Source organism: Sphaerodactylus townsendi, linkage group LG09 (assembly GCF_021028975.2).
Source record: "Sphaerodactylus townsendi isolate TG3544 linkage group LG09, MPM_Stown_v2.3, whole genome shotgun sequence".
Taxonomy (NCBI): Eukaryota; Metazoa; Chordata; class Lepidosauria; order Squamata; family Sphaerodactylidae; genus Sphaerodactylus; species Sphaerodactylus townsendi.
In genome coordinates, this window is record NC_059433.1 from 25,468,239 (window position 1) to 25,492,481 (window position 24,243).

Sequence of the window (24,243 nt, forward strand, 5' to 3'; positions counted from 1 at the left end):
CGCGTGGCTCCAGAGCGCACTATGTGTGGCTCAGCAGGGAACCAGATGGGGCTTTTTTACAAAAAAGGAAACGAAGCACTGGAGTTTAAATATATTTCGGAAAAGTATGAAGGCAACGGCAGGCAGGGGTCACACAGCTCAGCTGCGCCCAACCCAGTGGACTTGGGCCTCACAGCTGCACCAGTCTAAACATGGTCGGAACTAACTTTAGTTGGCTTCCACCGGGCTTTCAGCTAGGGCACAGGTGTCAAACTCGCGGCCCTCCAGATGTTATGGACTACAGTTCCCATCATCATGCTGGCAGGGGCTGATGGGAATTGTAGTCCATAACATCTGGAGTGCCAAAGGTTCGCCACCACAGAGCTAGGGATTGTTCCCAGCATAGCCCTCAGACTTACCCGATCTAAAAGGCTGCCATAAGTCTGTTTGAAGCTGTGGAGGGCTTTCAGGCAGCTGGGATTTTTCTTTTATTTTTTTGGAAGAAGAAATGTTTGGATTTATACCTCACCTTTCTCCCCTGTTAGGAGACTCAAGGTGGCTTACAAGCTCCTTTCCCTTCCTCATCCCACAACAGACACCTTGTGAGGTAGGTGGTGCTGAGAGAGTTCCGAAGAACTGTGACTAGCCCAAGGTCACCCAGCAGGAATGTAGGAGTGCAGAAACGCATCTGGTTCACCGGATAAGCCTCTGCCACTCAGGTTGAGGAGTGAGGAATCAAACCCGATTTTCCAGATTAGAATCCACCTGCTCTTAACCACTACATCACGCTGGCTCTCTCACACTGCCTGGAAGCCATCTGGAGTCAGTGTGGTGGTGTGGCAGCGACACCCTTCCCAGCTGCCAGAGCCCTCCAGATTGAGCTGTAAGAGACAAAACTAAATTGTACATATAATATATAAAGATTGAAAACAATTACTGATGATGACTGCTCTTGATATAAATTCTAATTAATTCAAAATATATTTTAAAACACTAATAAATGTTTTCTATTATAATTTTCTAAAACTTTTCTTACAAAATAAGTTGTATTACCATATGATTATCATGTTTCATAATGTGTCTATTTCCCTTTAATCCCTTTTTCAATCTAATATAAAAGTTCTTGATAATTTTATACATCATTTCAGCAATTTCCTTATTTTTTAGCAATATAAATAATACACTTTCTATTTATCTTGAAATTCTTTGCTTGGCTACTTATTCCCAAAATGTGTTAATTTTGCCATTGTTGCATATTCCATTAGTTTATTTGCCCAATTTCCCCAATTGTCTTGGCTCGGACCTTCCATTTTATTGCAAGTGCTGCTCTAGCTACCAGCCAGAAATGTTTTTGTTCAAGAAATACACTTCACGTTCTTAGCGAAGTGCAGTTCAAAATAATGAATAATTGGTTTAAAATACATACTGCACGTGCAGTGGTGGGATTAAAATAATGTAACAACCGATTCCGGTGGTGGGATTGAAAAAAATCAACAACTGGTTGTTTACAAGCTCCATTTTAACAACCGGTTCTGTTGAAGTGGTGTGAACCTGCTGAATTGTGCACGTGCGCACATGGGGAGAGCCAAACCCTGAAAAGACAAAAGATTGAAGACTCGCGCCAACAGCATTTTAACATGACATCTAAAAACATAATGAAGAATAAAGAAACGTTAGCATGAATCAGATTTGCTTTAATCCAGATTCACAGTCGAGGGATCCAGATTGATGTGCAGTGGTTTTCCCAAAGCTACCTAGCAAGTCTCTGCAGATTGCATTGACCTAGGCTCACTCTGCACGGTATATTTATAATGAGTTGCAATCGTTATGAATGAACTTGTTTTCCCTATTTATAAATGGGAAACAAATTCATTTATAACTATTGCAAATCATTATAATTATGCTGTATGGAATGAGCCATACTATTAGTTCAAGGAAGATCCAGAACAGAAGATGTACAATGTGCTGAGTCCTATGGGGATTCTGAGTTTTTCACCGGAAGTTAACTTTTTTTTTTAAACTGTAAATTGGGAAACACCCCCTTCAATCACATTTTGTCACTTTGCATATACTCCATTTCCAAACAATACCTATGGATGGATTCTTTTTAGTCTTTAAACTGCAACTAAAGGCTGGGAGACTTCTCGTGTAAATCAAAATTTTAAAAGGGAGGGAAAGACATGTTTTTATTCACAACAGAAACATTTATTAACAAAATGTTCATTCACTTAATAGAAACAACACGTATTTACTCATAAACATCCTCGCTGTCACAGGAGTCGCTCTCAGAATCTGACCCCAGAGACATCTTTATCGAGGAAATTTCATTGTCTTCCTGGAGAAAGTCAAGATCCCAGAACTGCTTCTCCTTCTCGATCACATGCTTGACAAAACTACTCCACATGTCCCGGGTCACAGCATGCACTCCTTTCTCAAATAAAACCTTAATGTCATTAAGCTTTAAGGTGGTGTTATTAAGTGCCACATGTCCCTTTATGTAACTCCAAGCCGACTCAATGGGGTTCAATTCTGCATGGTAGGGAGGGAGGTGAAGCACTTGATGTCCAGCAGTGGCAGCGATCTCGTCTGTTCGATACTGGACGAATCTGTGCTTCTCTCTTTGAACCAGAAGAAGCAGCTCTGGCTTAACTTGGTCGTGATCCCAAGAGATCCCCTTCTCCGTTAGCCATGTCCTGATGGTTTCCTTTCTGGATGCAGTCGTGGGGATCTTCTCAGATCTCACAGAGTAGTAAGAGACGCTATCCAAAACAATTACACTTTCTGGAGGGAGTTTAGGCAGCAAATCGGCAAACCATTTTTCAAAGTTCTCCCCATCAATTTCCTGATGGTAATCACCTGTGGTTTTTGACTGAAACAGAAGCAGTGCGCCATCAACAAATCCTTCCTCGCTTCCGCAGTGAGCACAAATCAAACAACTGCCCTTGCCAGATGGCTCTTTCAGTCCGGTAGACAAGCCCGTATGGAATGCATCCTTGGGCGTCTTTGACACTGTGTGTCCTGTGTTCACCCACGTCTCATCCAAAAAAAATATCTTTGTCCCCACTGAACGAAACTGGCGAATCTTTCTGAGATATTGGTGTCTCCAAGCTATGATTTCAGGCTTGTCAGTCAAAGTGCAATCCTTCTGTCGGTGATTATAGGCAAAGCCAATGTCTTTCAAAATGCGGTGCAATGTTGCTCGGGAAATGAAAGGCAGTTCAGGGTCACTGTTGACATCGCTGAGTATTTTGTTCAGAGTTGGTGGCTCGTTTCTGAAAAAATACTTGTGAACAATACCTCTGATAGCACAGCGAGAAAAACTGTCACACTTCACATTGCTGGGCTTTGTCCCTGATTTGCGAGGACGTTTCTTGCCTGGCGTCCCAAGAACGCCACCTGATGTGCGCCACAGCCTCTTTGCCCTGAAGATTGGTGCAGAAGACATGCCAGTTAACCTTGAGGTTTCTTCTACACATTCCTTGATGGTGAGGTTTGGCTGCTGTTCCCTAATGCGAGAATACACATTAAGAATTATTTGCTGAGTCTGTCTGCGAATTGTCCGCCCTCTCCGATTCAATCTGAAGTAACAGCGAGGAGAGCTCTCAGGGTCATCTGAAAAGTGTTTGAAAAGAAAATATAATTCAACACTATGGTGGCCATAATACCTACTTTCTGCCTGTTTCAGCTTCACACACACACATGTACACATATAAATACACACAGCCTTTCCTATTTAGTATGTAAGGGAACATTAGTGAACATAACACAAGAACTAAGGTAGCTTAAGAGGCTAATTTATCTACCAGTGTAGACTGAACCTATCACAATGGACTCAGTTCACAGCGTGAAATGGTTGAAAGAGAAACAAATGACCAAACTGCCTTGATAATCTGTATTACTCTCATAATAGCAGAACAGTAGCTTGTCTTATGCTTTAAGCATGTTTCTGCAAAGACATATATGCAACAAGTCATTATATTTCAAACATTATCCAGAATATATGGGTAAGGTCAATGTCCCTTGGAAAAACCCACAGATTTTGATGTGGTATGTGAATTTGACAGTCTATCCCACAGTTTACATCCACAGAGTACAGTATATTTATATACATACTCTCCTTAAACAACACAAGTCAAAGAAATCAACGTTGTTCCCATCAGCTTTCTTCATTGACCAACTTTTCTGCAAATAGTAATGGGGAATACTCTTGAATGTGTTAACTTGTGCCTGTGAGGATAAATTTGGCAATGGGGTAATAACACAAAGTGGTCCAGCTCCTCTGTCCTTTTACCCTTTTAATGTCTATTTCATAGTACTGCTGTCCAAGCTTAAAATAGCCATGGGGAGTTGGTATTTATCTTGCCTGTCATGTGTGTATATAAGACTAACATACATGTATGCTTCTCCCATGAGCAAACAGATCAGATCCTAGATTCAGAATCATGATCATTCTTAAACTCTGTTTAAGGGAAAAAGTGCTGCTACATCTTCACCTCACTTTAAGAAATATTTATTTGTAAGTTGCTGGAATTCAATAGTGGCACTTACAAAGATATATTTGAAAGATTCCAATATCAAAGCACAGGGTGCAATTGTTTTGATATGGCATATGCTTTTATATACACACAAGACAGGCAAGAACCAAGAAGCCTCCATTTTAAATCGTTCCAGGTGAAATTAAGTTGCTATCGGCATCTTGAAGCAAGAAAAGATACATGTCTTGCCTGGTATTTAGAAAGACAAGGGACAGCTCTTTCTTGAAACATTTAAAGGCTCCAAGCACACCAGGAAACAGCCCAAGCTGACTATCTCTCTCTCTCATATACACACATGCCTGCAAAGAGAACAACCATAGACCGTATCTGAAGCACAATTTGTAAATGCTTCAAAGGAGTGTTTGTGTTTGTTTTTAACAAAACTCAAATAGTGTTTCCAGAGCCAAAAAGCAAAACGTTTCCTCACACGAAACAGAAGCTGCAGCACTTAGTCTTAGCAATAGGGAAGAGTTGCCATAAAGCAAGTTTCCTGGCTAGCAATACCAAATAATAACAATAACAACAACAACAACGACGACGCCATCCCAAAAACACTAGGGCAGCACTTGAAACATCTTTGAATTGACAAAATTAACATCTGTCAAATTCAGAAGGCAGCCCTGCTGGGATCCGCACGAATACTATGCCAATAAATTACAACTTCCTAGTCTTCTGGGTGAGGCTCGAATTGTAATGAAGGCCAACAACCAGCTAAAGATCTGGCAGCTGTGAAATCTACAATAATAATAACAACAACAACAACAACAACAACAACAACAACAACAACAACAACAACAACAACAAAAATCCTCCCCCGCTTTCCGGAAAGCACAGTGTACAAATTGCACAACACCTTCATCTGCGGGTTTTCCACCTTCCACGCTGCTCTCTGGAACATTTGAACAAGCCGCGACCGCTCCATCGGCCATTTTCTTTTGCGCGGGTCAGGAACGTCCCACTAAGAAAAACCCTCCTTTCTGCAGAGGTCGTTTATGCTCTTGCATCAAAGTACTATGCTCTTGTATTAAAGTATAATGCTTGTGTTGCAAAGATTCTCTTTGTATCAAAGTATAATGCTTGTGGTGCAAAGATGCTCTCTGTAGCAAAGCACAATGTTTGTGGTGCACGGATTGATTTTTACAAGGCTGCGCTTTAAAAAGATCCTTTAAAGGTAATTAACAAGCGACACTATTTTTCAAAAGCGGAAACAACCCGCTTCCGCCGCACTACTCCCGACCGCATTTTTAAACTTTCATTGAGACATTAGAATCGTGAATGGAGATCTTGGACTGCCTTAACGCGAAAAAGGAGGGCTGATAATTTTTTGTTTGCGGTGCTTCGTAGCCCGCCCGCTTCACTTTTGCCTTGAAAAAAGCGATGTGGTTCACACAATCAACAAAAGGCTATAATGGCCAATCAAGCAGGGCAAAATTGCCCCCAGAGCTTACTGATCGCGGCGACATCATTCGGACCCGCCTCTCATATCTACGCATGCGCTGATACGGACCGTGTTTATGCCGGAACTAACAAGTAGGTGCGTTGGCCGGCGGAAGGAAGGAAGGAGCAGCGGGTGACGGCTTGAGTGATGAGGGAAGCCGTAAACGCCCTCAAGCCTCGCCTTCAGTCTGAGCTTGGCAGCCGGGATGGTCCGAGGTCCGGCTGCAGCCGTCGTGCTAATTGTAGGCGGAAAGGAAAGGGTGTTCCTCATACAGCGCGGGCGACGAGGCTTCCTTTCCGGTGCCACACGTAATGTCGTCGCACGCTCCCCGCTCTCGCGCCGTTGCCTAGGAGACTGGAAGCGGGCGGGTAACGGTGCGCCGGGAGTCGGCGGCGCGTACCTGGCCCCTGCCGGCCTCGAGAGAAGCGGCCCCACAGCGCGCGGGTCATTCGGGGCGAGGAGCCGTTTCCTCAGCCTCCATGTGGCTCGTTGCCTCGCAGCCGGACAGCGAGGTGAGGCGGGGGGGGGGATGTTTCAGGGGGGAAGGAGGCGCGCAAATATCAATATTTCCGTTTAAATGAGCACAAGAACTCCCAAAGGGGCTTGTATAAACACGCCGTTCTTCTGCTGAAAATAAATTAGTCCCGTGACTTTACTATGAGGATCGTTGGAACGCGGTAGCTTTCGATAGCTTATGCTTCATTTGTACAAAATTCACTTTCAAGTTTGGTTCCTCAAACACTTTCATGTTTAGTTTCCTCAAACTTGATAGAACTATTATCTCGTTTTGTGATAAACGAGAAATGTGCTTTTTAATAGGAATGAGAGGAGTCCTATGCTGTGTTCAAGTCCATATCCATCCTGTATTACCGTGTTTCCTCAAATATAAGACAGTATCTTATATTAATTTTTGCTCCCAAAGATGTGCTATGTCTTGTTTTCAGGGGATGTCTTATTTTTCTGTGTTCTGTTCCTCGGGCATGCTTCCAAACAAAAACTTTGTTACGTCTTACGTTCGGGGATGCCTTATATTTTGCACTTCAGCAAAACCTCTACTACGTCTTATTTTCAGGGGATGTCTTATATTCGGGGAAACAGGGTACAAAGCAAATAACTTAATTCATCATTTTAGGAAACTAGTCAGAAACTTTAGCGATCTGTAAATCGAGACAGGATTTTCCCTTAATAATAAATTAATTTGTTACCTTTGCTACTTCATAACGGAAGCGCCTTTAAAGCAGGACAAGGCAATAAATAGATTACTTACCAGAAGAATGTCTTCTAATCTTTAACCAACGGCCTTCCAACGGGGAGTCAGTTCTGTATAAAATGTGGGAAATCCTGTAATCATTTCTAGAACTCTTGCCTATAGGGGGAAAGATTTGTATAGGGTTGTACAAATATATAACTAATTCCTGGGAACTTTCCATCACAAAAAAGGATGGATACATCTGGAATCTTGGAGCCCAGTACACACAGTTGACTCATATCATGTACACTGTTGTGAAGGTTGAGATGTCATAAGGGAGGATGTTTGTGGCAGGACAAGATAAGACCACCAGATGACTGGGTTGAAGGGCAAGGCTTATATCAGATTGTATGTATTGAGCATGCTTAATAGGCTAATTTACATTAACTTCTCCTGCTCTGATGACAAACTGTATTATAATGAACATACAGGAAGAATATGGGGGGGGGGCACATATTAAGGAGTAACATTTAAATAGACTGACCTGAAAGCTGTGACTCTAGTACCTTAGCCAGTGGGGGAACAGAGAGGGTGTGGCGAATTTGGGAGAAGGGGATAAATGTGCCGTGGATATATTGTTTCAGCGGAGTCTGCCCACATGGGGATGGCTCCCCTTTCTTTGCAAATAAAGCTACTTAAAACTCTCTTCTGTTGGCTTGATATTTGGTAAAGAAATATTGGGCACCACAGATTGAATCTCTCCCGTAACTTCACACATGAGAACCAGTCACAATTAATACCTTTTACCTGTAATTGCTCTCTCGTTTTCATTTTGCAGTCTCCTTGTGAACAAGCTAGGATTCCTTTTTTCATGAATGCTTATTCATTTCATCTCACCATTCTTCTAAAGAGCTTATTGATGTGTATGTAATTCTCCCCTCCTCTATGTTATTCTCACAGAAGCCCTGTAAGGTAGCTGAGGCTGATAAGAGTGACAGTGCAGTCCTGAGGGGGGCCCCAAAACAGCTCAGGAGGTGGTGGGGCCCTGGCATAAATGCCACGTGCTGGCATATGGTGTATTTACACAGCCCAGAGGCACTTATTCTGGTGTTGGAAAGCCACACGGAAGTGTGACCAGAGGATGCCAACACAGCTGTGTTGCCAGCACTCCTCTGGCACAAGAGCCTGTGCCAGTGCTGAAGAGGGCAAGACTGGCTTTAGTCCAGCTTCTTGAGCCCTTTCAACCTAGGAACGCCCCCATTTGCCAATACAGACTTACTCCAGCAAAACCAGTAGGGCAGCTCATTGAGCTGCAGAGTCCACTTTCATGGGGGAAGGGCAGCATTACTTTCAGCTTACTATCTGTAGTGCAGCAAGCCTCTTTGGAGGTGACCGCAGTGCAACTACCCCCCCCCCTCAGGATTGCACTGCCTGAGGCCCAAGTTACCCACTGAGATATGTAGATGTGGAAGACATGAATATGGGTCTCCCTAAGCTTAGTTCGGCACCTGCCACTTGAACGTTACACCCCACTGGTATTGTGCCAGTTTCTATTCCACAGAACTGTGAAGGTTGCAAAAGTGCTTAGCTTGGGCACATTTGTGGGGATTCTCTGATCTGGATGCAGGATGACTGTCAAAGGAGGGGAAATGTATGCACAACCCAGAATCATATCCGACGGGAATTTTTCATAAGGTGTGAAGGAGACCACAAGAGCGTAAATTTACAATGATCCTTTTACAATCATTGCCCACAGCGTTTCACTTTTTGCTCTGGCCGTCAAAAAGTTAAGGGCCAAGTTAGCTTCAAATTGTGTAGCATGACTTGGATATTAACTTGATTTTTGTGTGCTGTGAGATTGTAGCACTATTTAAGATGTACTATTTTAACTGTCTATTTTCTGTGTTTTAATTTAATTTCATACTCTTGTGGGTAATTGTAATGGCTTGTGGCCAAAGACAACAAATTTGACTTGACTAAACTACTTTTAGGATGAATGGGATGAATACTGTAAAACTGCCATACTGACAAAAGTATCACTTATAATAATGTGTCATTGATTTATTCATGGTAGGCACTGTTCTTAGCAAAGAACACACCTTTCCTTAAAACTAGGTATGTCTGCTTTACTTTGTCCTCTCATGTTTAAAGTTAAAGGAAGATTAATGATGGTGTAGACAGAATTGTTCTTTGACTGTGGAGTGTAAAGTTTGGAAATATTTGCGTTTTATATATGTATTAACAAAGTGAATAGTTGTCTTAAACTGGTTTTAAATTTTCCCCCTTCTAGATGCCAATATTAGGGCAGCACCCCTTCAGCTAGAAAACAGGAAGGCTGGTTTTCTCCCATCAGGAAGCAAGAAGTTTTATTTTGACACCCATGCCCTAGTGAGCCTTATGGAGGAAAATGGTAATTTCTCTGTGCTACATATGTGTTTGTATGTGTGTGTTTTAATACTTACTATGATGGAAGTGTCTGTGTTTCTCCCTTGGTACCCCTTTCATTTAAAACAGTCTCTCAGAGCATCTGCTTGATGCCATCCTGCTTTTTTATTTAATTATTTACAGGCTAACTTTCTCAGATGCATGTCAAACTGATATACAATAAGCAATCTGTTAGAGCAGACTTCCACACAGTTTATCTACTCTGTGTTCAGTGTTTCCCCCCCCCCTGCAGCATTGTGGATTTGTGCCCCACCAAGAGGTTTGCCACTCCCTTCCCCCACCCCCACATTCCCAAAACTTGAGAACAAAGCTGGTTTGAAAGAGAGATGGCTGCTGCTGGGGAATCTGGATTTTCCTGTCTACATGACAGCCATTTTCCCTGAGCCTTTCAGAAGGTATTGGTCTTCAGTAGAACAGCTCGGTGAGTACAGTAGCACCTTAGAGACCAATAAGATCTATGGAGTATAAGCTTTTAAGAGTCAAAGCTCCCTTTATCAGGCTGTTTCCGCATGGCCACGATTGGGGTTGGGTCGGCGTAGACCGTTCGCACGAACGGTCCCAGAAACAGCCGGGAAGACGGCGCCACGGAGCGCCGTCACCCGGCCGACCTGCCGTGTCTGTGGCCGTCCAGCGCATCGCCGAGGCCTGGGGACACGCCCCCCTGCCCTGCGCGAGTGCTCCGGCGTCGCAGGGCAGGGGGGCGTGTCCCCAGGCCTCGGCGATGCGCTGGACGGCCACAGACACGGTAGGTGGAGGGCGAAAGGGGGGGGAGGGCGCCTTCGAGCCGCCGTTTTCCGAAAACCTCGCTGGGGAAGCGAGGTCGGAAAACGGCGGCTTCACGGAGCGAGGGCGGCGCGGCTGCAAAGCAGCTGCGCCTCCTGTGCGAACGGCTCTCTGGGGACGGTGTTTTTGCCGTCCCCAGGGCGCCGTATATGGCCCGTGCGGAAAGGGCCTCAGATACGGTTTTACTCTTGAAAACTTATACCCCAGAAATCTTGTTAATCTCCAATCTAGCTGTTTCCTTGATCCTGTTTCTGCAGCAGCTATTTCCTCTCGTTGCCACCAGGGGGGTTTCTTTATTAAACAAACCCATTAGAATAGTGGTTTTCAAACCTTTCTGGGCCTGCCCCTTGGTTCCATAAACTCCTACCCAGTTCCCCCTACCCTACCCTATAAAAAGCATAATTGAGGATAGCAGCTTGCATGATCCACTAAAGAAGATAATAACAATACAGTACTGAAAATGAATGACACTACTAAAAGAAATGAAATGTTAGGTTTGATCCCTTTGTAGGATTAAAATCAAAAACACAGTAAAGAAATATAATTGCAATAATTTAGACTTTATGGAACTTTTATGATGAAATATGCAGTTGTCAACATTTTGTTAAAGGGAAAAAGGGCATTTATGCATTGTGGACATTTAAAACCAAAGGTATTTTACCAATGATAAATACTGTTATTTTGGGCAAAATAAAAGACCTAGGAAGAATGAAAATAATTCAGAAAAATAATGGCTTGAACTAAAAATATATATTTTAAAATTTTTTGTCTCCTTTTAATATTTTTATTACTGCAATTCTAAGTAAAGACAGTGTTATATTTGCTTTTTAAAAGTTTGATTTTTATTTTTCCCCAAAGATATACCCACATTTAACCTTGATATTTGTATTTATTTACCATAATTTTCTAATTACCAACATTTTTATTATTTATATCCTAAATTTTCCCTCAATTTTCCTTCTACCCCCTACATTTTTCCTTAAAACTCTGGGCTTTTTCATTTTTGAAACTGGTTATTGAGAAATTCTAAATCCTTATGTAACCCTGTTTTTTCCCACCAACCCCAGCTAAGAGAAGAAATAATTGGCCTTAGGTTTGTTAATGGAAAGGGCGGTGAGGTGACAAAAAGAAAACAGGGATACCTGCAGCCCACTGGCTCAACAGGTATTAGAAACTAAATTTGCTTAGATATGTGACTTAACACAACGATAGATCCTCATGTTGGAAAGTTGGAACCACACTGTAGATTTAGGCTACTCTTTATATGTAATACAAGTTAAATGGGAAAGATAAATTCTCTCTACAAGCAGTAATGTGAATATAACATGTCATGCATTTCCAGCTTTTTGTATGCATCTGGTCAAACTTGGTTCAAGTATGGAGGTTTCTTAATTTTGCAATCCTGTACATCATTCTAGGTTTCACCACTCAGCAATCTGAGATTATTGTGTCTGCTTTAATAAACACCATTAACAGCAACGTGGCTGTGATGTACAAGGACATAGTCACCAAAGTACAACAGGTTAGATATAAAAAAAAGTGGAAGCTGCTTTACTGTTTATTTTTAGCCAAGTATGTAATTAAATGTGTCTTGCAAAACCGATGCCGAAAACTGTATTGCCAATGGCAAAGTGTATTTAGAGTTCTTTAAGTGGAGTTTTCTGATCGCTAACACTTTCCCGATATTGGTTCAGTTAGGTTTGATTCTTACATTTGTTTATCAAGCGGAAATTGTTCTTGATTATGTGTGATGGGCAGTTTCTTTCTGCAACACACATTATTGGTTCTGCTTACAAACAGAGAAAGGAGTTGTAAGAAGTGAAGGTGCATGGATTCATATGGACTAGCAACAGTGGTTGGTAAAGGACTCTTACATTCTTGGATGGTGTAATCAGAATTTTAAACCCCAGACCTACACATACAAGAAAAACATGCCAACATTTTTAGGCATCTAAATCTGTTTTTTTAAAGACCTGACTTGCTGTAATTGTATTCACTGCAAGGGTGCAAACAGTCCTTTTCCCCCCCACCTTGTTGCCACAAAAAACCTTGCTTTAAGCTCTGAAACCTAAATGCTTCAAGAATTAAGCTGTGTAGGACTTCAGTAATCCATTAACAAATTAGCTGACAGTGTTGGCAAGGGCCCCGGCAATCCCAATCCCACAGAGGCCCACATAGTACAAAACTGTCACAGCCCCAGCCTTGCTCAATCACAGGAATCTGTTACTTAGAAGTAGAATTCTTGTTTTATTGATAGCAAGCATAGGAAAGCTAATAACTTTATTGTCTGAACTGACCAGGTCTTTACAAGTCACAGATTATATATTCCCAGCAGTAATATGTCAGGTTTGCCTCCCTTTTCAAACAAGATATCCAATTCCCAGAAAGAAAGTGCTGGGGGGTGGGGGGTGAAGAAAGCCGAGGCCATTTCACTCAGACATACACATTCCAAAAAGCATGCAACATTCTTGATTTGATAACTCTCTTTCTCAGGCCAAAAGCATGAGAAGGGCCTCATTAACAAACAACATGGCAGGAACCAAACTAACTTTGGCGAGGGTCATCATGACAAAAGTGTGCCCTCATGTCAGAACAGGGAGATGACAGGGAGAGTTCCCCAGCTAGAGTCTCCACTGCTCATTTGGGGAGCTTCTCCTGGCAGCCCAGACACTTCCGAGGACACCCTGGACCACCTTCCAGCCACCCCCGCCATCAGCAGGGTAGGAGAAGGGGCCATTCGGGTGGGCTCAGAGGTGGGGGCTTGCAGCATTGCTAATAGCCTGCTCAATGGAGAAGAAGTGTCCTGGAACTGGAATGATCGTCCTTACACTCTGAGCACTGTCATTCTGGTTCCAGAGCAATTTGTCTGTGTCAAGAGACCGTCTGTCTAAATCCATTCTTCACTCATTGTAACTTGTGTGTGCACTAATGTATTTTAATGAAGCCCATGCAAATAGTTGGCTCCCAGTATGTCCAATGGAAGTACCAGCATCTCACATCTTGTCATTTGTTTTAGTACATCCCCTCTCAGTGCACACCTGGCTGTCCACAATATCCCTTGTGACATCCATCAGTCTCTCCAGGTACCTGGCAGCTGCTTGCCAGGCCCTCCATGCTCTGGGAGAATTCATCCCTGCCCTGTGGCTGGTCTCCAGCTGTTCTTGCTTGGTTTGACTGATTGATGACTGATTGATTGATCTTGTATAGCACCCTTCCCAGGGTCCTAGCAAGGACTCTGCTACAATATCCAGGACCTGTTTTGAATCTTGTGCTTTACTAAATTATTTTCACAGATGGAGTTTTACTAGGCTCAGTTTAACCCTTCTCTCTATCTCCCCCCCCCCCCACACACACACACACAAGCACATAAATGTGTGATGGCAGCAGCTACCACTGCAGGTTTGTGAACACATCCTATACCCCATCTAGCGTTCTCTGTGGTCTCTGCATATTTCTGGTACATGTTGGTGAGGAGAAAAAAACCCCACAGGAATCTGTTGAGTCCAGTGAGATTACTCTGTCCATGGGCATTATGCCTGTTTTCAACTAGATTGGGCCCTCAGGCAGTTTAGAATTTCTTAATACTAGTTACAGCTAGAGTCTTGAGTGTACCAGAACAAAAAAAATATGTAATGGTTTTGGTGGTGTTAGTCTAAAGTTTTTTTTTCCTTGGAAAGGAAATAGCTCTTCAGCAGATAATGTCCCACATAGATGTGTTGAAAAAAGATATGATCATTTTGGAGAAGAGTGAATTTTCCACACTTCGGTCAGAAAATGAGGTAAATTTTATTCCACAGTAATTTATGTACACGTTATATAAATCTGTTCCCTATTTCCAGTGGGCTCACAATTCTCTGCCATCAGTTGTTGTAAATGGCATGCATGTTGGCCAAACATGTGTTATTTTTTGCTAGGTTTTGTTTATGAGCTTTTGTTTAACATGTCTTGTTGCTGTAGGGCATTTATTTTAAAAATTGGCTTTCAACTTTTGTATAAAACATGATGATAAAGCACCCATGCCGAAACAAAGAGGTTCATGAAAAAAAGCCTTATGGACCTCAGAAAAAGCATTCGAGGTGGGATGCAAAGGAAGTGAAGCGTGCTTCAGTCCACTTGATTTCAGTGGAGTGTGGGTGTGGCATAGTTCAGGTGGATGGATCCATCAGTGGTGGTGAACCTATGGCACTCCAGATGTTCATGAACTACAATTCCCATCAGCCCCTGCCAGCATGGCCAATTGGCTGATGGGAATTGTAGTCCATGAACATCTGGAGTGCCATAGGTTCGCCATCACGACCCTAGTTCATTTACTGTTTCATGTTCCTTACTTGAAGGCTGCAGGTATGAGTAGAATGTATTAAATGTGTCTATAGCCAACTTAAGCGGAAAAGAAACCCCAGCGTATTGAGTTTTGGTGGTGGGAAGGCTGTTCTATCATTTTCATCGTTATTTAGAAGTATTGGGTCTTCACTGAAAAATGCCAAAACTATCCTTGGCATGTACACATACAATGTAATTTAACAAAAGTATTTCACTGGCATTGGAATTTCAGGACAGAAATGTCCAAAATCGTGAACTTGCTTTTCCATCCCTGGGTCAGCACAGCAGTATAATTCTTGTGGTGGCCAACAGGACTCTGATGCTTGCTGATAGTTCCGTGAGCTGTGAACATGATGAGAACATGCCAGGTTTTTGTGCAAAATAGTGTGACAGTAAACGTTCACTACGTTGTAGGCTGGCTTTGGGGGGAAAAAATAACTGAAGCTTTTCCCTTTATTCTTTCCTGGAGCAACACAGTTAATCGGGAAAGGAAATAAAGCGGTAGGATTATATTTAAGAATTAAATATGTTAATAAGCACCAAGGAAGTGACCCCTCCGCACGTGCATGTTGTTCTGTTGCATTATTGAGGTTCTTCTCATCATCCTCTAGCACAGTGGTTCTCAACCTTCCTAATACCGCGACCCTTTAATACAGTTCCTCATGTTGTGGTGACCCCCAACCCTAACATTTATCCATTTTACAGATGGAGAACACTGATGCAGAGAGTCTTAGGCGACCCCTGTGAAAGGGTTGTTCGACCCCCAAAGGGGTCCCGACCCTCAGGTTGAGAACCACTACTCTAGCAGTTTCTGCTTTTATAGAATCTCAGGTTTCTCAGATTCACAAGTTGCAGCACCAAAAAGTGCAGAGAGAGTATGTGGTTCTACTATATGTGCAGGCACATTTAAGGATAATTTTTGATCTTGTATTCAGCATTGCTTAGTGGCTTTAATTTTGTAGCCTGAGTACATGAAACTTTAATGGGTGTATTTATTTATTTTCATTCGAAGAAAATACAACTTGAACTTCAGCAGCTAAAAAAGCAAGTAATGGTAAGTTATTTTGTATGTGGTAACTCTTTAGGAGGGTAATGGGTGCTGTCTAACAGTTGAAGTAGGGGTATTTCAGCAGTTGGTTTCGTCAGTTGTGTCAAAGGATTGTCTTTGTGGTGGAGTCTCCTTTGGAGGTTTTAAAATAAAGGCTGGATGGCCATCTGTCAGGAGTGCTTTGATTATGTGTTCCTGCATTGCAAGAGGTTGGATTTGATGGCCCTTGGAGTCTCTTCCAACTCTATGATTTTATGATTTTATCTTGGACAATTATTGAACAATTATTGACAACTGGATGCTACCAATTGTACACGCAAATGAAAAAAATTAGATCTTTTTCTCTCTTTCTTTGGGCTATGAAGAGAGGGAATCAGGTGACATTTATCTGTTCTTTCACTGAAAGAATCTCTACCAATGGAAGGGGCTCCATCAGTGGAAGAAATTTCAGATAGAGTCACCTGATTCCCCTTATTCAGAGCACATCCCTGGCATTTTGTCTAAGGGCTATTTGTGGTTCTGAGCATCAGCATTTCGGATATCATAGATGGCTGCTGGGGAAAGAGGAAATGTAAAAGATCTACTGATTTCAGCACAAGGGTTATGGATCTAGCCCAGAATTGTGCACACTAATATGTACCTTATGATTTCTTAGCTAAGTTTTGAGCCTTTCTCCAACTGAAATGGTTCTTCCTCCAGTGAAAGAGCCACTTCAGTTGGAGAAGACTTCAGTTTTCTTCAGAGAGATATTGTAGGATATATGTAATTATATCTAAACATTAGATAAAATGCAGATATACAATGCCCAAAACTATTGGTGATGGTAACTTAGCATTTTTAGATGTTTATGTGGTAGTGGGGGTGTTAAATTAGAGAAAGCAGTTAACAAAGTTGGAAAAATACTTCCAATTTAAGCTTGCCAGTACTAGGAGGTTTGGTGAGGGGCAGAAACTTGGTTATGGGCAGTGTGCCACAACTGTGGCATCACTTCTGGTGTGAATCTGGAATTGACATCACTATATCAGGGCAGCACTCTGGGATTTGTCTGGAAGTCTATTGCTTTACCATAGAATTTGCACCAAGTGACATCACACCAATGGTGCACTGCTGATTCCTGAACCCCTCCCTTGCTCTCTGTGCTTCATAAAGCAGCAGGAGAAGTTACAGGACCTGTGTCATTCTATTCAAACTTTTGAAACACCCCAATGCAAATAATGAAAGAATTCTATAGTATTTCATGTGAAAATCAGTTTGAATGCAAAGACAGAGTATAGACATTCTATTTCAGTATTTCTGTGCAACTTTTCTCTAGGATGAAACTTCCAAAGTTCGGACAGACAGCAAATTAGATTTTAACCTAGAAAAGAGCAGAGTAAAAGAATTGGTATGTTCATTTCTTTGTATCTATAAAACGATTCTCCTGAAACACTACTGCAGTGTCCTGCATTGCCAAAAATGTTCTTAAGGTCCTGTGCAGTCTCTTGTATGAATAATTACATCAGACACAATCTGACCATTGTAATAAATAGTGACACTCAAGTTTTGTACAACTGTCAAATTCAGTTATGATTTGTAAGTATATTTGTAAAAGTCTTGTAACAAATTATTATACAGTCCTCTCCATAATGAAGTTTGATAGAACACAGTAACTTAATCTTTGTGATATCTTTATAGAAACACTTGTCCGCACATCCAGCATTCTACAAACATCTGAAAAGCTAACCTGTTGGTCTTTTGAAGGCTTATGAGTAGTTTTAAAATCAGAACTATTATCCAAAACAGTATGCTTTACTTGAAGAAATGGTATGATTGACATATAGGCAACTGAATGATAGATCATTTAAAATCAGAAACTATTTCAGTCCCATTAGTAAGTTTTTAAAAATCCCCTAGTTACCAGGGTTGATGTGAAAAAGAACCCTTCGGGGGTGGGCGGTCTAATAAATTTAATAAATAATAATAAAAAATAACTACTTGGATCCAAGTGATGTTTTAAATATATAATCCATTTCTTTCTTTCTTTTTCTTTCTTTCAGTATTCACTTAATGATAGAAGACTGTTGAAAATGAGAACAGAAATTGTGGAACTGGTAAGGAGTAGAACTTAATGGTTGATTACAATAATAGCCCACTGCATGTTTGTGCGTGTTTATCTGTACAGCCACTACTACTAATTGAAATAGCATTTAAGTATCCACTCACTGGAGTCAAAAAAAATCCTTGAGTATGCAGAAGAAAGTAATATAAAAGATCCTTTATGTTTTACATTGACGAACTCTGGGAATATTGAAAGTACAATGCAAATAATGAGATTTATTGGATAAAGTTTACCATAGTTCACAATCATGAATATACAGTATTGGAGGGGTCTCTTTTGAAACTGACATCTGTGTGTATCTGTTCACATTTCTGATTTTAATCTAGGTAAAGCCCATTTTATCTGAATTAAGAGTATCATTTGGATATACGGCACGTGTGCAGTGCTGTAGATGTCAAAGTATATTTTGATTGATGTTCTCTTTTGTCTGCCCTATTCTTGAGTCCATGGTCAATTCTCGTGAGCACTTTCAGATAAATACCACTTGATCAGCTTAACTCATTTGGTCTCTTAAAAGACACATTTATTCTCAAAATCTATAAAATATATCGTGGGCGTAATTAATCGATGTAGTACTTAGGGACATATGAAGAAAAGCATTAAGCTATCCATTAGACTTAGGATATATGATTTCACCACAGTTTGGTGTACACAATTTTAATAGGTTTAACCACAGTATTGGTGTGCACAGTTTGTCTTCTGACATTCAGCCTAGGAAACACCATCCTTTTAGTTCCACAGTTCAGCCTGTAGAGAAACTTTCCTACAGGCTGAGCTCTTTGGACACAGAGGAACTAGAAAAATTACAAATGCTTCTTGATATTTATGTACACCATTTGGTATTTCCACAGTTTGCAATATGAGCACTTGACATGTGTGAGAAGAATGCTTGTACATATGAGAGAAGATACCTAAATGAAACTTTTTCTGGTGATTCATTACTGGACTAAAGTGAATTTGAGTTTTAATATATTACAAATTCATTTACTCGGAAATGCTTTTGCTCGGAAATGCCACATTGATTATAACAGAAGCTACTTTGTGTAAATATGCTTAGAATTCCAGTCATAGATAAATGCTATAATGGAAATTGTTTACATATTGCAGGAACTAATAATGGCAAAAGTGTCTTTAGTGCTTCATTTATGTTCCAGAAAAATAAAACCCCATTTAATGGTTCCTGTATATTTAGATTCAGCTTCTTAACTGGGTGTGTGGATTCAGAAAGTTTAATTGAAGATCTGATATTTTATCTAGTACTCTATTCCTTAAAATTAGTGAATACATTCATATAATTTAACACTGCACTGGACAGTTTTAATAAGCTCTTCTACTTTGGACAGTTACTTATATGTATTACTAAGGAAGGGGAAGTAATTCTTAGCAAGCGTGAAAAATTTAATGTATAGATTTTTGGAAATAGCTGGGAGGAGAAGTGTTGCAGTCTGTAGAAGTCTAACAGTAATTATTGCAGGTAAACAACTGGAGTAAATAATTTTATGTTAGTACCATTATGAAGGAAAGTCTATTTTGTAAGGGACTGCAGTTTTTTCCTCAGAGAAAGGAGCCTAACCTTTAAACTGAAATGTTTAAAGCAGTATTTATTGATAACTTTTCTTCTTAAGCATTCACAGCAAGATCGAGCATTAACAAAGACAAACAGGAAAATAGATACAGAAGTTGCAGGACTGAAAACAATGCTTGAATCTCACAAACTTGACAACATCAAATATTTAGCAGGTAAGGAGGTCTCTCATGGGACATGTGCTGAGTCAGCTGTCTTGAATGTCTGTTAAGCATAGGTAGACTCTATTACTCTCTACATCAAATATGACTTCTGGTTGCCTGCCAGAATTTATTAATGATGTGATGGAGGCTTATCCATTGGTTTGAAACAGAAGATCTCATTATTATCTGGGTTGACACGCCTTTTGCTGACACAGTGTCTCCAGCCTGTCTGTGTATAACATTGTTTGTGTACCACAGTGTAATGAATCTCCTGTAGTACCACTTGTTTATATAATATAATATATAACTTGTCCTGCGCCCAGGGTGGGGCCCCCGCCGGGACCCCGGTTGCCAACCCACCTTCCCCTGCCCGGCTGCTGGAACCGCCGGCCTCACTCTTGTTCTCTGGGGAGTGGTCTAACTGAGACAGCTGTCTCAGCCACAGGATGCCCCTGCCACCCAAAAGTGGCCCAGGGTCCGCAGCACGCTAGGCCAGGCAAGCAGGGAAGCCTCCCTGCCAGCCCCCCACCTGGCTGCCTCTCCCTCTCTGTCCCCCTTCTGACTTTCCACGACCTTTCCCTGTTCTCCCCTGCCACGCACACTCCCACACCTTCCCTCCTTCCCATCCTCCTCCCCTTCCAGGCCGTATTTCCTCCCTTTTATCCCCTCGCCGTCTGTTCCCGGGGTTGAAAACCCCTCCCCTCCCCCAGTGCACTCCCCAGCGCCACCCGTCATCAACCCAAGAGGGCTCAGCTGCCTTCTTGGCCCCAGTGCGTCCCACACACCGCAGCTGCGGCGGTAGGGCTCCTCATTGGGTGCGCTTGCGCGTGGGCTCCCAGCTACGGGGAGTCGATCTGCACAGCCAACCCAGCGGACCGAGGGTTTTCAGCCAGGGGAGGGGGTCGAGGCTACCCCCGCCCCCGGACACAACTCATGATAAGTTTCATCATAAACACCCCACTATTACAAACTATGGTGTTTTCAAGAAAAAAATTGAATAACTGTAGAAAGCAACTTAAAAAATGGTATCAGAAAATATAGCAAATTGATTTATTCTTGAAACTGTATGCTGGAAACAAGTATTGTACTTCTTAGACCATAATCCTGCCGAGCTAGTCAGGACTGAAGCCACATCGTGAAACATTCGTAGGTTGTCAGACTTGTACTTGCATAGGAATTAAAGACTAACAATGCATTCACTTTCTTCCCCACCCTTTTTTTCCTTTCAGGTTCTGTATTTACATGTCTTACAGTAGTACTGGGATTTTACCGTTTATGGATATAACAAACTATTTTTGAAAGGACTCATATTACCTTGCCTTAAAAGAAACAAAGACACATTGTTGCCTAGCTGAAATGTAGATCCAACTTTGAATGGAGCTGCCACGATTTTATTTTGTTAAACTGTGGAATGTAACCAAAGAATGTGCCTGAACACTGATACATATGTCAGAATATTTACAGCAACTCTACTTTAATTAGTCAGTCATATTTTGCACCCCTTAATCTTTGGGTCTCTCTAGGCCCGTGGTGGCGAACCTTTGGCACTCCTGATGTTATGGACTACAATTCCCAACAGCCCCTGCCAATTGGCCATGCTGGCAGAGGCTGATGGGAATTGTAGTCCATAACATCTGGAGTGCCAAAGGTTCGCCACCACTGCAGTCTAGGCTGTGGCTAGGCTAAAATGCCTGGTAAGAAGCGTTACATAGATATTTCAAATATAATTATAATTTAGGGAGAAATCCACCGGGGTCTTGTATGCCAAGTTCTTTTGTTATATTAGCAGTACTTTCTGGGCATTCAAGCAGAGAATACAGTGCTAAATGAAGGGGTCTGGAAGAAAAAAAATCCCTATTCTATATGACCCTATTCTTTTAGAACCGGAAACTTCTAAGTTCAATCACAGCTCACATAACTCTCCTGTGTTCACAAAACATATTGTAAATACTTGTTACCGTTACATATTGACATACTGATTGTTTTCATTGTGTTTGGTGTTATACATTTCCATCCAATTAATCATGTTTTTTTTATGAACAGGTGTTGAAAGATGCTGTAGATAAACAAAAGCCAAATGAACAGTAAACTTGAAATTGCATCTCAGCTGACACCTTAATTCTAAAAATGGAAAAAAAAAATAATGCTTAGTGAGAAGCGCTATCCTTTTACATTAATGCTTTTCCCCATCTCTGGCCTGAAAGTTAAGGTTAAACCAGTAAGTTAGTCTCCGGTTCAACTGAGCTGCGGAATGCCAGTGTTATTTCAGGAGAAGTCTTGAAATGTTTGAAAATATTTACTAAAGAGTACTTCTTAGCAACGGCCGATATTGAAGAATAAGTTGTATGAATCTGTTATCTGAACTGATTTATTTTATCTGAACTATTTATGATCTAATTTAGGAATCACCAATGTTGAAGAATTAGATGCATGAATAATTTATGTAAATAGAAATTTGGCAGTAGGAGTCGAGACTACCGTTAGAATAGCTTCTTAGGACAAGAGGGCAAAAATTAGTTCCATTGAAATCAGTTCCACATAGTTACCTAGATTCCGACCTGTGTGTTACTTCATCATGAATGGATTAGATGCTTCAGCAGAGCACTTAGGTTTATGAAAGGAATGCATTTCTATATATAAAGAATGTGGACTCTAATGTGCTTTTTCCACTGACATGGCCTATAAAAGAATTTTGCTGGGTTGGAAGCTTGTAAGAAATGTTTGGTGAGCTTTTTCAACTGCGCTGTTATGGTACCCTGTAGTATATGTTGTTCTGTGCTTCCCTATTCCCAGCTCAGTGTATTTGTCCTTCTTCCTCCATTTTTGAACTATGCAGTCATAATTTTCTTCTCCCTTGCCCAGCAGTGTTCCTTCTCCCTTGCCCCCACACATGCTTCTTGTGTGTGTTCATAGTTGGCATGACAGCAGAAATCAATTAGGAGGAGACCTGCACCTGTAAGCCAGAATCCAGCTGCACCACTAAACTATGAATATGCTCCTTCAGAGTAAGTAGTCCCTTCCAAGGAAGTTGTCGATTGACAGTGGTGTACCGCAAATGGGGACATGGAGTACCCCATGTCCCCAAGTGCATGTTGTTTCGTCACCGGGCGCCCCACCACATAATGAAATGCTGTTCACCCGAGCCACCCGCTACTGAGCCCCGCCCCCTCCCGGCTTCCCTGCAAGCCAGGGGGCAGGGCTCAGTGGTGGACAGCAACAGCACAGCCAGTCCAGGAGCTGGTTTGCCACTGCGGCACCCATCTGAGCCACCCCCCTCGAGCCCTGCCCTCCCTCCCTGCTGGCTCCCGTAAGTGGGGCACAGGAAGGGGACCGAGAAGCGGGGAGGGGGGGGCACAGAAAGGCGGTCATGCCCCTGGGTGCCATTTAGGCCCAGTACGCCACTGTCTATTGACCAACAGAAAACAGTCTTGTCTGGATTCAGCTTCAGTTTATCATCCATCCCATTACTTTCTTCAGGCAGTGGTTCAGGACTTCCACAGACACCCCAGGCTTAACTGTTAGCGAGAAATAAAGCTAGGTACTATCTGCACATAGGTGGCACCTCACTCCAAAGCCCCAGATGACCTTTCCTAGAGGTTTCATATTAAACAACATGGGTCAAAACGGAACCCTGTGGGATCCCAAAAGATAAATAGTTCTAGGCCACGTAGCATTTCCCCAGCACTGCTTTCTGGGATTAACGTGACAAGTATGAGCAGAGCATCTAAAGCACAGTGCCCCTCAATGTATCCAAATGGATACCATGGTTGATGGTGCTGAAAACATCTGAGAGATTGAGAGGAGTTGTCCCAGAACAGTTGCAGGGATCATGGCGGCAAGAAACATACCAGCCACCCACAATGTCCCCACAGGCTCCCAGCAGTCCCCTCCTGGCCACGTGAACCACCCACTGTCCCTCAGGTCCAGGACAGTAGGCAACGGTCACAGCACTTATCTAGAACCCAAAGAAGTCCAGAAGCTGCTTGCCGGTCCGGGGAATATGGTGGTGAGACCTGCAGAAATGCTGTTCCAGGCCCTGCAGTGGGCTGGGCCTCTTAGCAGTCTGGGGAGACCGGTGCCCAGTCGTGCTGCCAGACAGCTATCTGGAGAAGCCGGGTGCATGGAAAAGGGCCCAGACTCAAAGCCGCATGAAGCAATGCATTCCCCAGAACTTCCCCTCCCAGAGCCCAATGGTATACAGGCCTAGGCATCTGAGCGGAGACAAGGGAGGCGCCAGCAGCAAGTCAACATCTGGGGGTAGCAGGGGCCAAACTGACAAGTCGGGCAGCCTCTTGGGACATGGGACAGGACTAGGCAAGGGTGCAGGGCAGCAGGTTGGTTGGCAGGGGTAGAGCAATTCCTTATAAGAAGGGAAGAAGCAAGTAGACCAGGGAAGAAGATGGTGGCTAGATTCTCATAGAATTGGGGAATCAAAACGCCAGGAGCAGTGAGGCTACCTCCAGCTCTGCTTCTAAGGCCAACTCACTGGACAGGACTGAAGACAGCGACAGGGATTGTCCCCCATCCCATCACTGACCAGGGATGATCATTCACAAGAGCTAAAAGGAATGCAGTCCCCCTGTGATTTTCCCAGACGCAGACCTGAATCAATCAAAATGTAGTTCAAAAAAAATGTTTCTGGAAATGCTGCATATATGACCAGAATGCTCTTAAATATCA

The 24,243-nt window shown here is 42.3% G+C and overlaps 2 protein-coding genes across 6 annotated transcripts; one reads left to right on the top strand and one right to left on the bottom strand.

Annotated features, from left to right (window-relative positions):
• Nucleotides 1-2,138: 2,138 nt before the first annotated feature.
• LOC125438901 lies at nucleotides 2,139-6,157 on the bottom strand. 4 transcript variants are annotated; one of them, XM_048507580.1, is made up of 2 exons: nucleotides 6,022-6,157; nucleotides 2,139-3,591 (listed from the first exon to the last, which is right to left on the bottom strand). In XM_048507580.1, the coding sequence occupies exon 2, from the start codon at nucleotides 3,422-3,424 to the stop codon at nucleotides 2,228-2,230; it is 1,197 nt and encodes a 398-aa protein (XP_048363537.1). In that variant the 5' UTR covers nucleotides 3,425-3,591; nucleotides 6,022-6,157; the 3' UTR covers nucleotides 2,139-2,227. The 4 variants fall into 4 exon arrangements, with proteins under 4 accessions (XP_048363537.1, XP_048363536.1, XP_048363535.1 ...); XM_048507579.1 differs by having other exon boundaries at nucleotides 5,963-6,082; XM_048507578.1 differs by lacking the exon at nucleotides 6,022-6,157 and adding an exon at nucleotides 5,368-6,006.
• On the top strand, nucleotides 6,150-21,086 carry MCUR1 (mitochondrial calcium uniporter regulator 1). Of its 2 annotated transcripts, XM_048507582.1 has the most exons (9): nucleotides 6,150-6,464; nucleotides 9,432-9,551; nucleotides 11,788-11,891; nucleotides 14,047-14,148; nucleotides 15,702-15,743; nucleotides 17,050-17,121; nucleotides 17,774-17,827; nucleotides 19,461-19,575; nucleotides 20,793-21,086. In XM_048507582.1, exons 1-9 carry the CDS (start codon nucleotides 6,158-6,160, stop codon nucleotides 20,846-20,848), a joined length of 972 nt encoding a protein of 323 aa, XP_048363539.1. In that variant the 5' UTR covers nucleotides 6,150-6,157; the 3' UTR covers nucleotides 20,849-21,086. The 2 variants fall into 2 exon arrangements, with proteins under 2 accessions (XP_048363539.1, XP_048363540.1); XM_048507583.1 differs by lacking the exon at nucleotides 17,050-17,121.
• The last annotated feature ends 3,157 nt before the right edge of the window (nucleotides 21,087-24,243 follow it).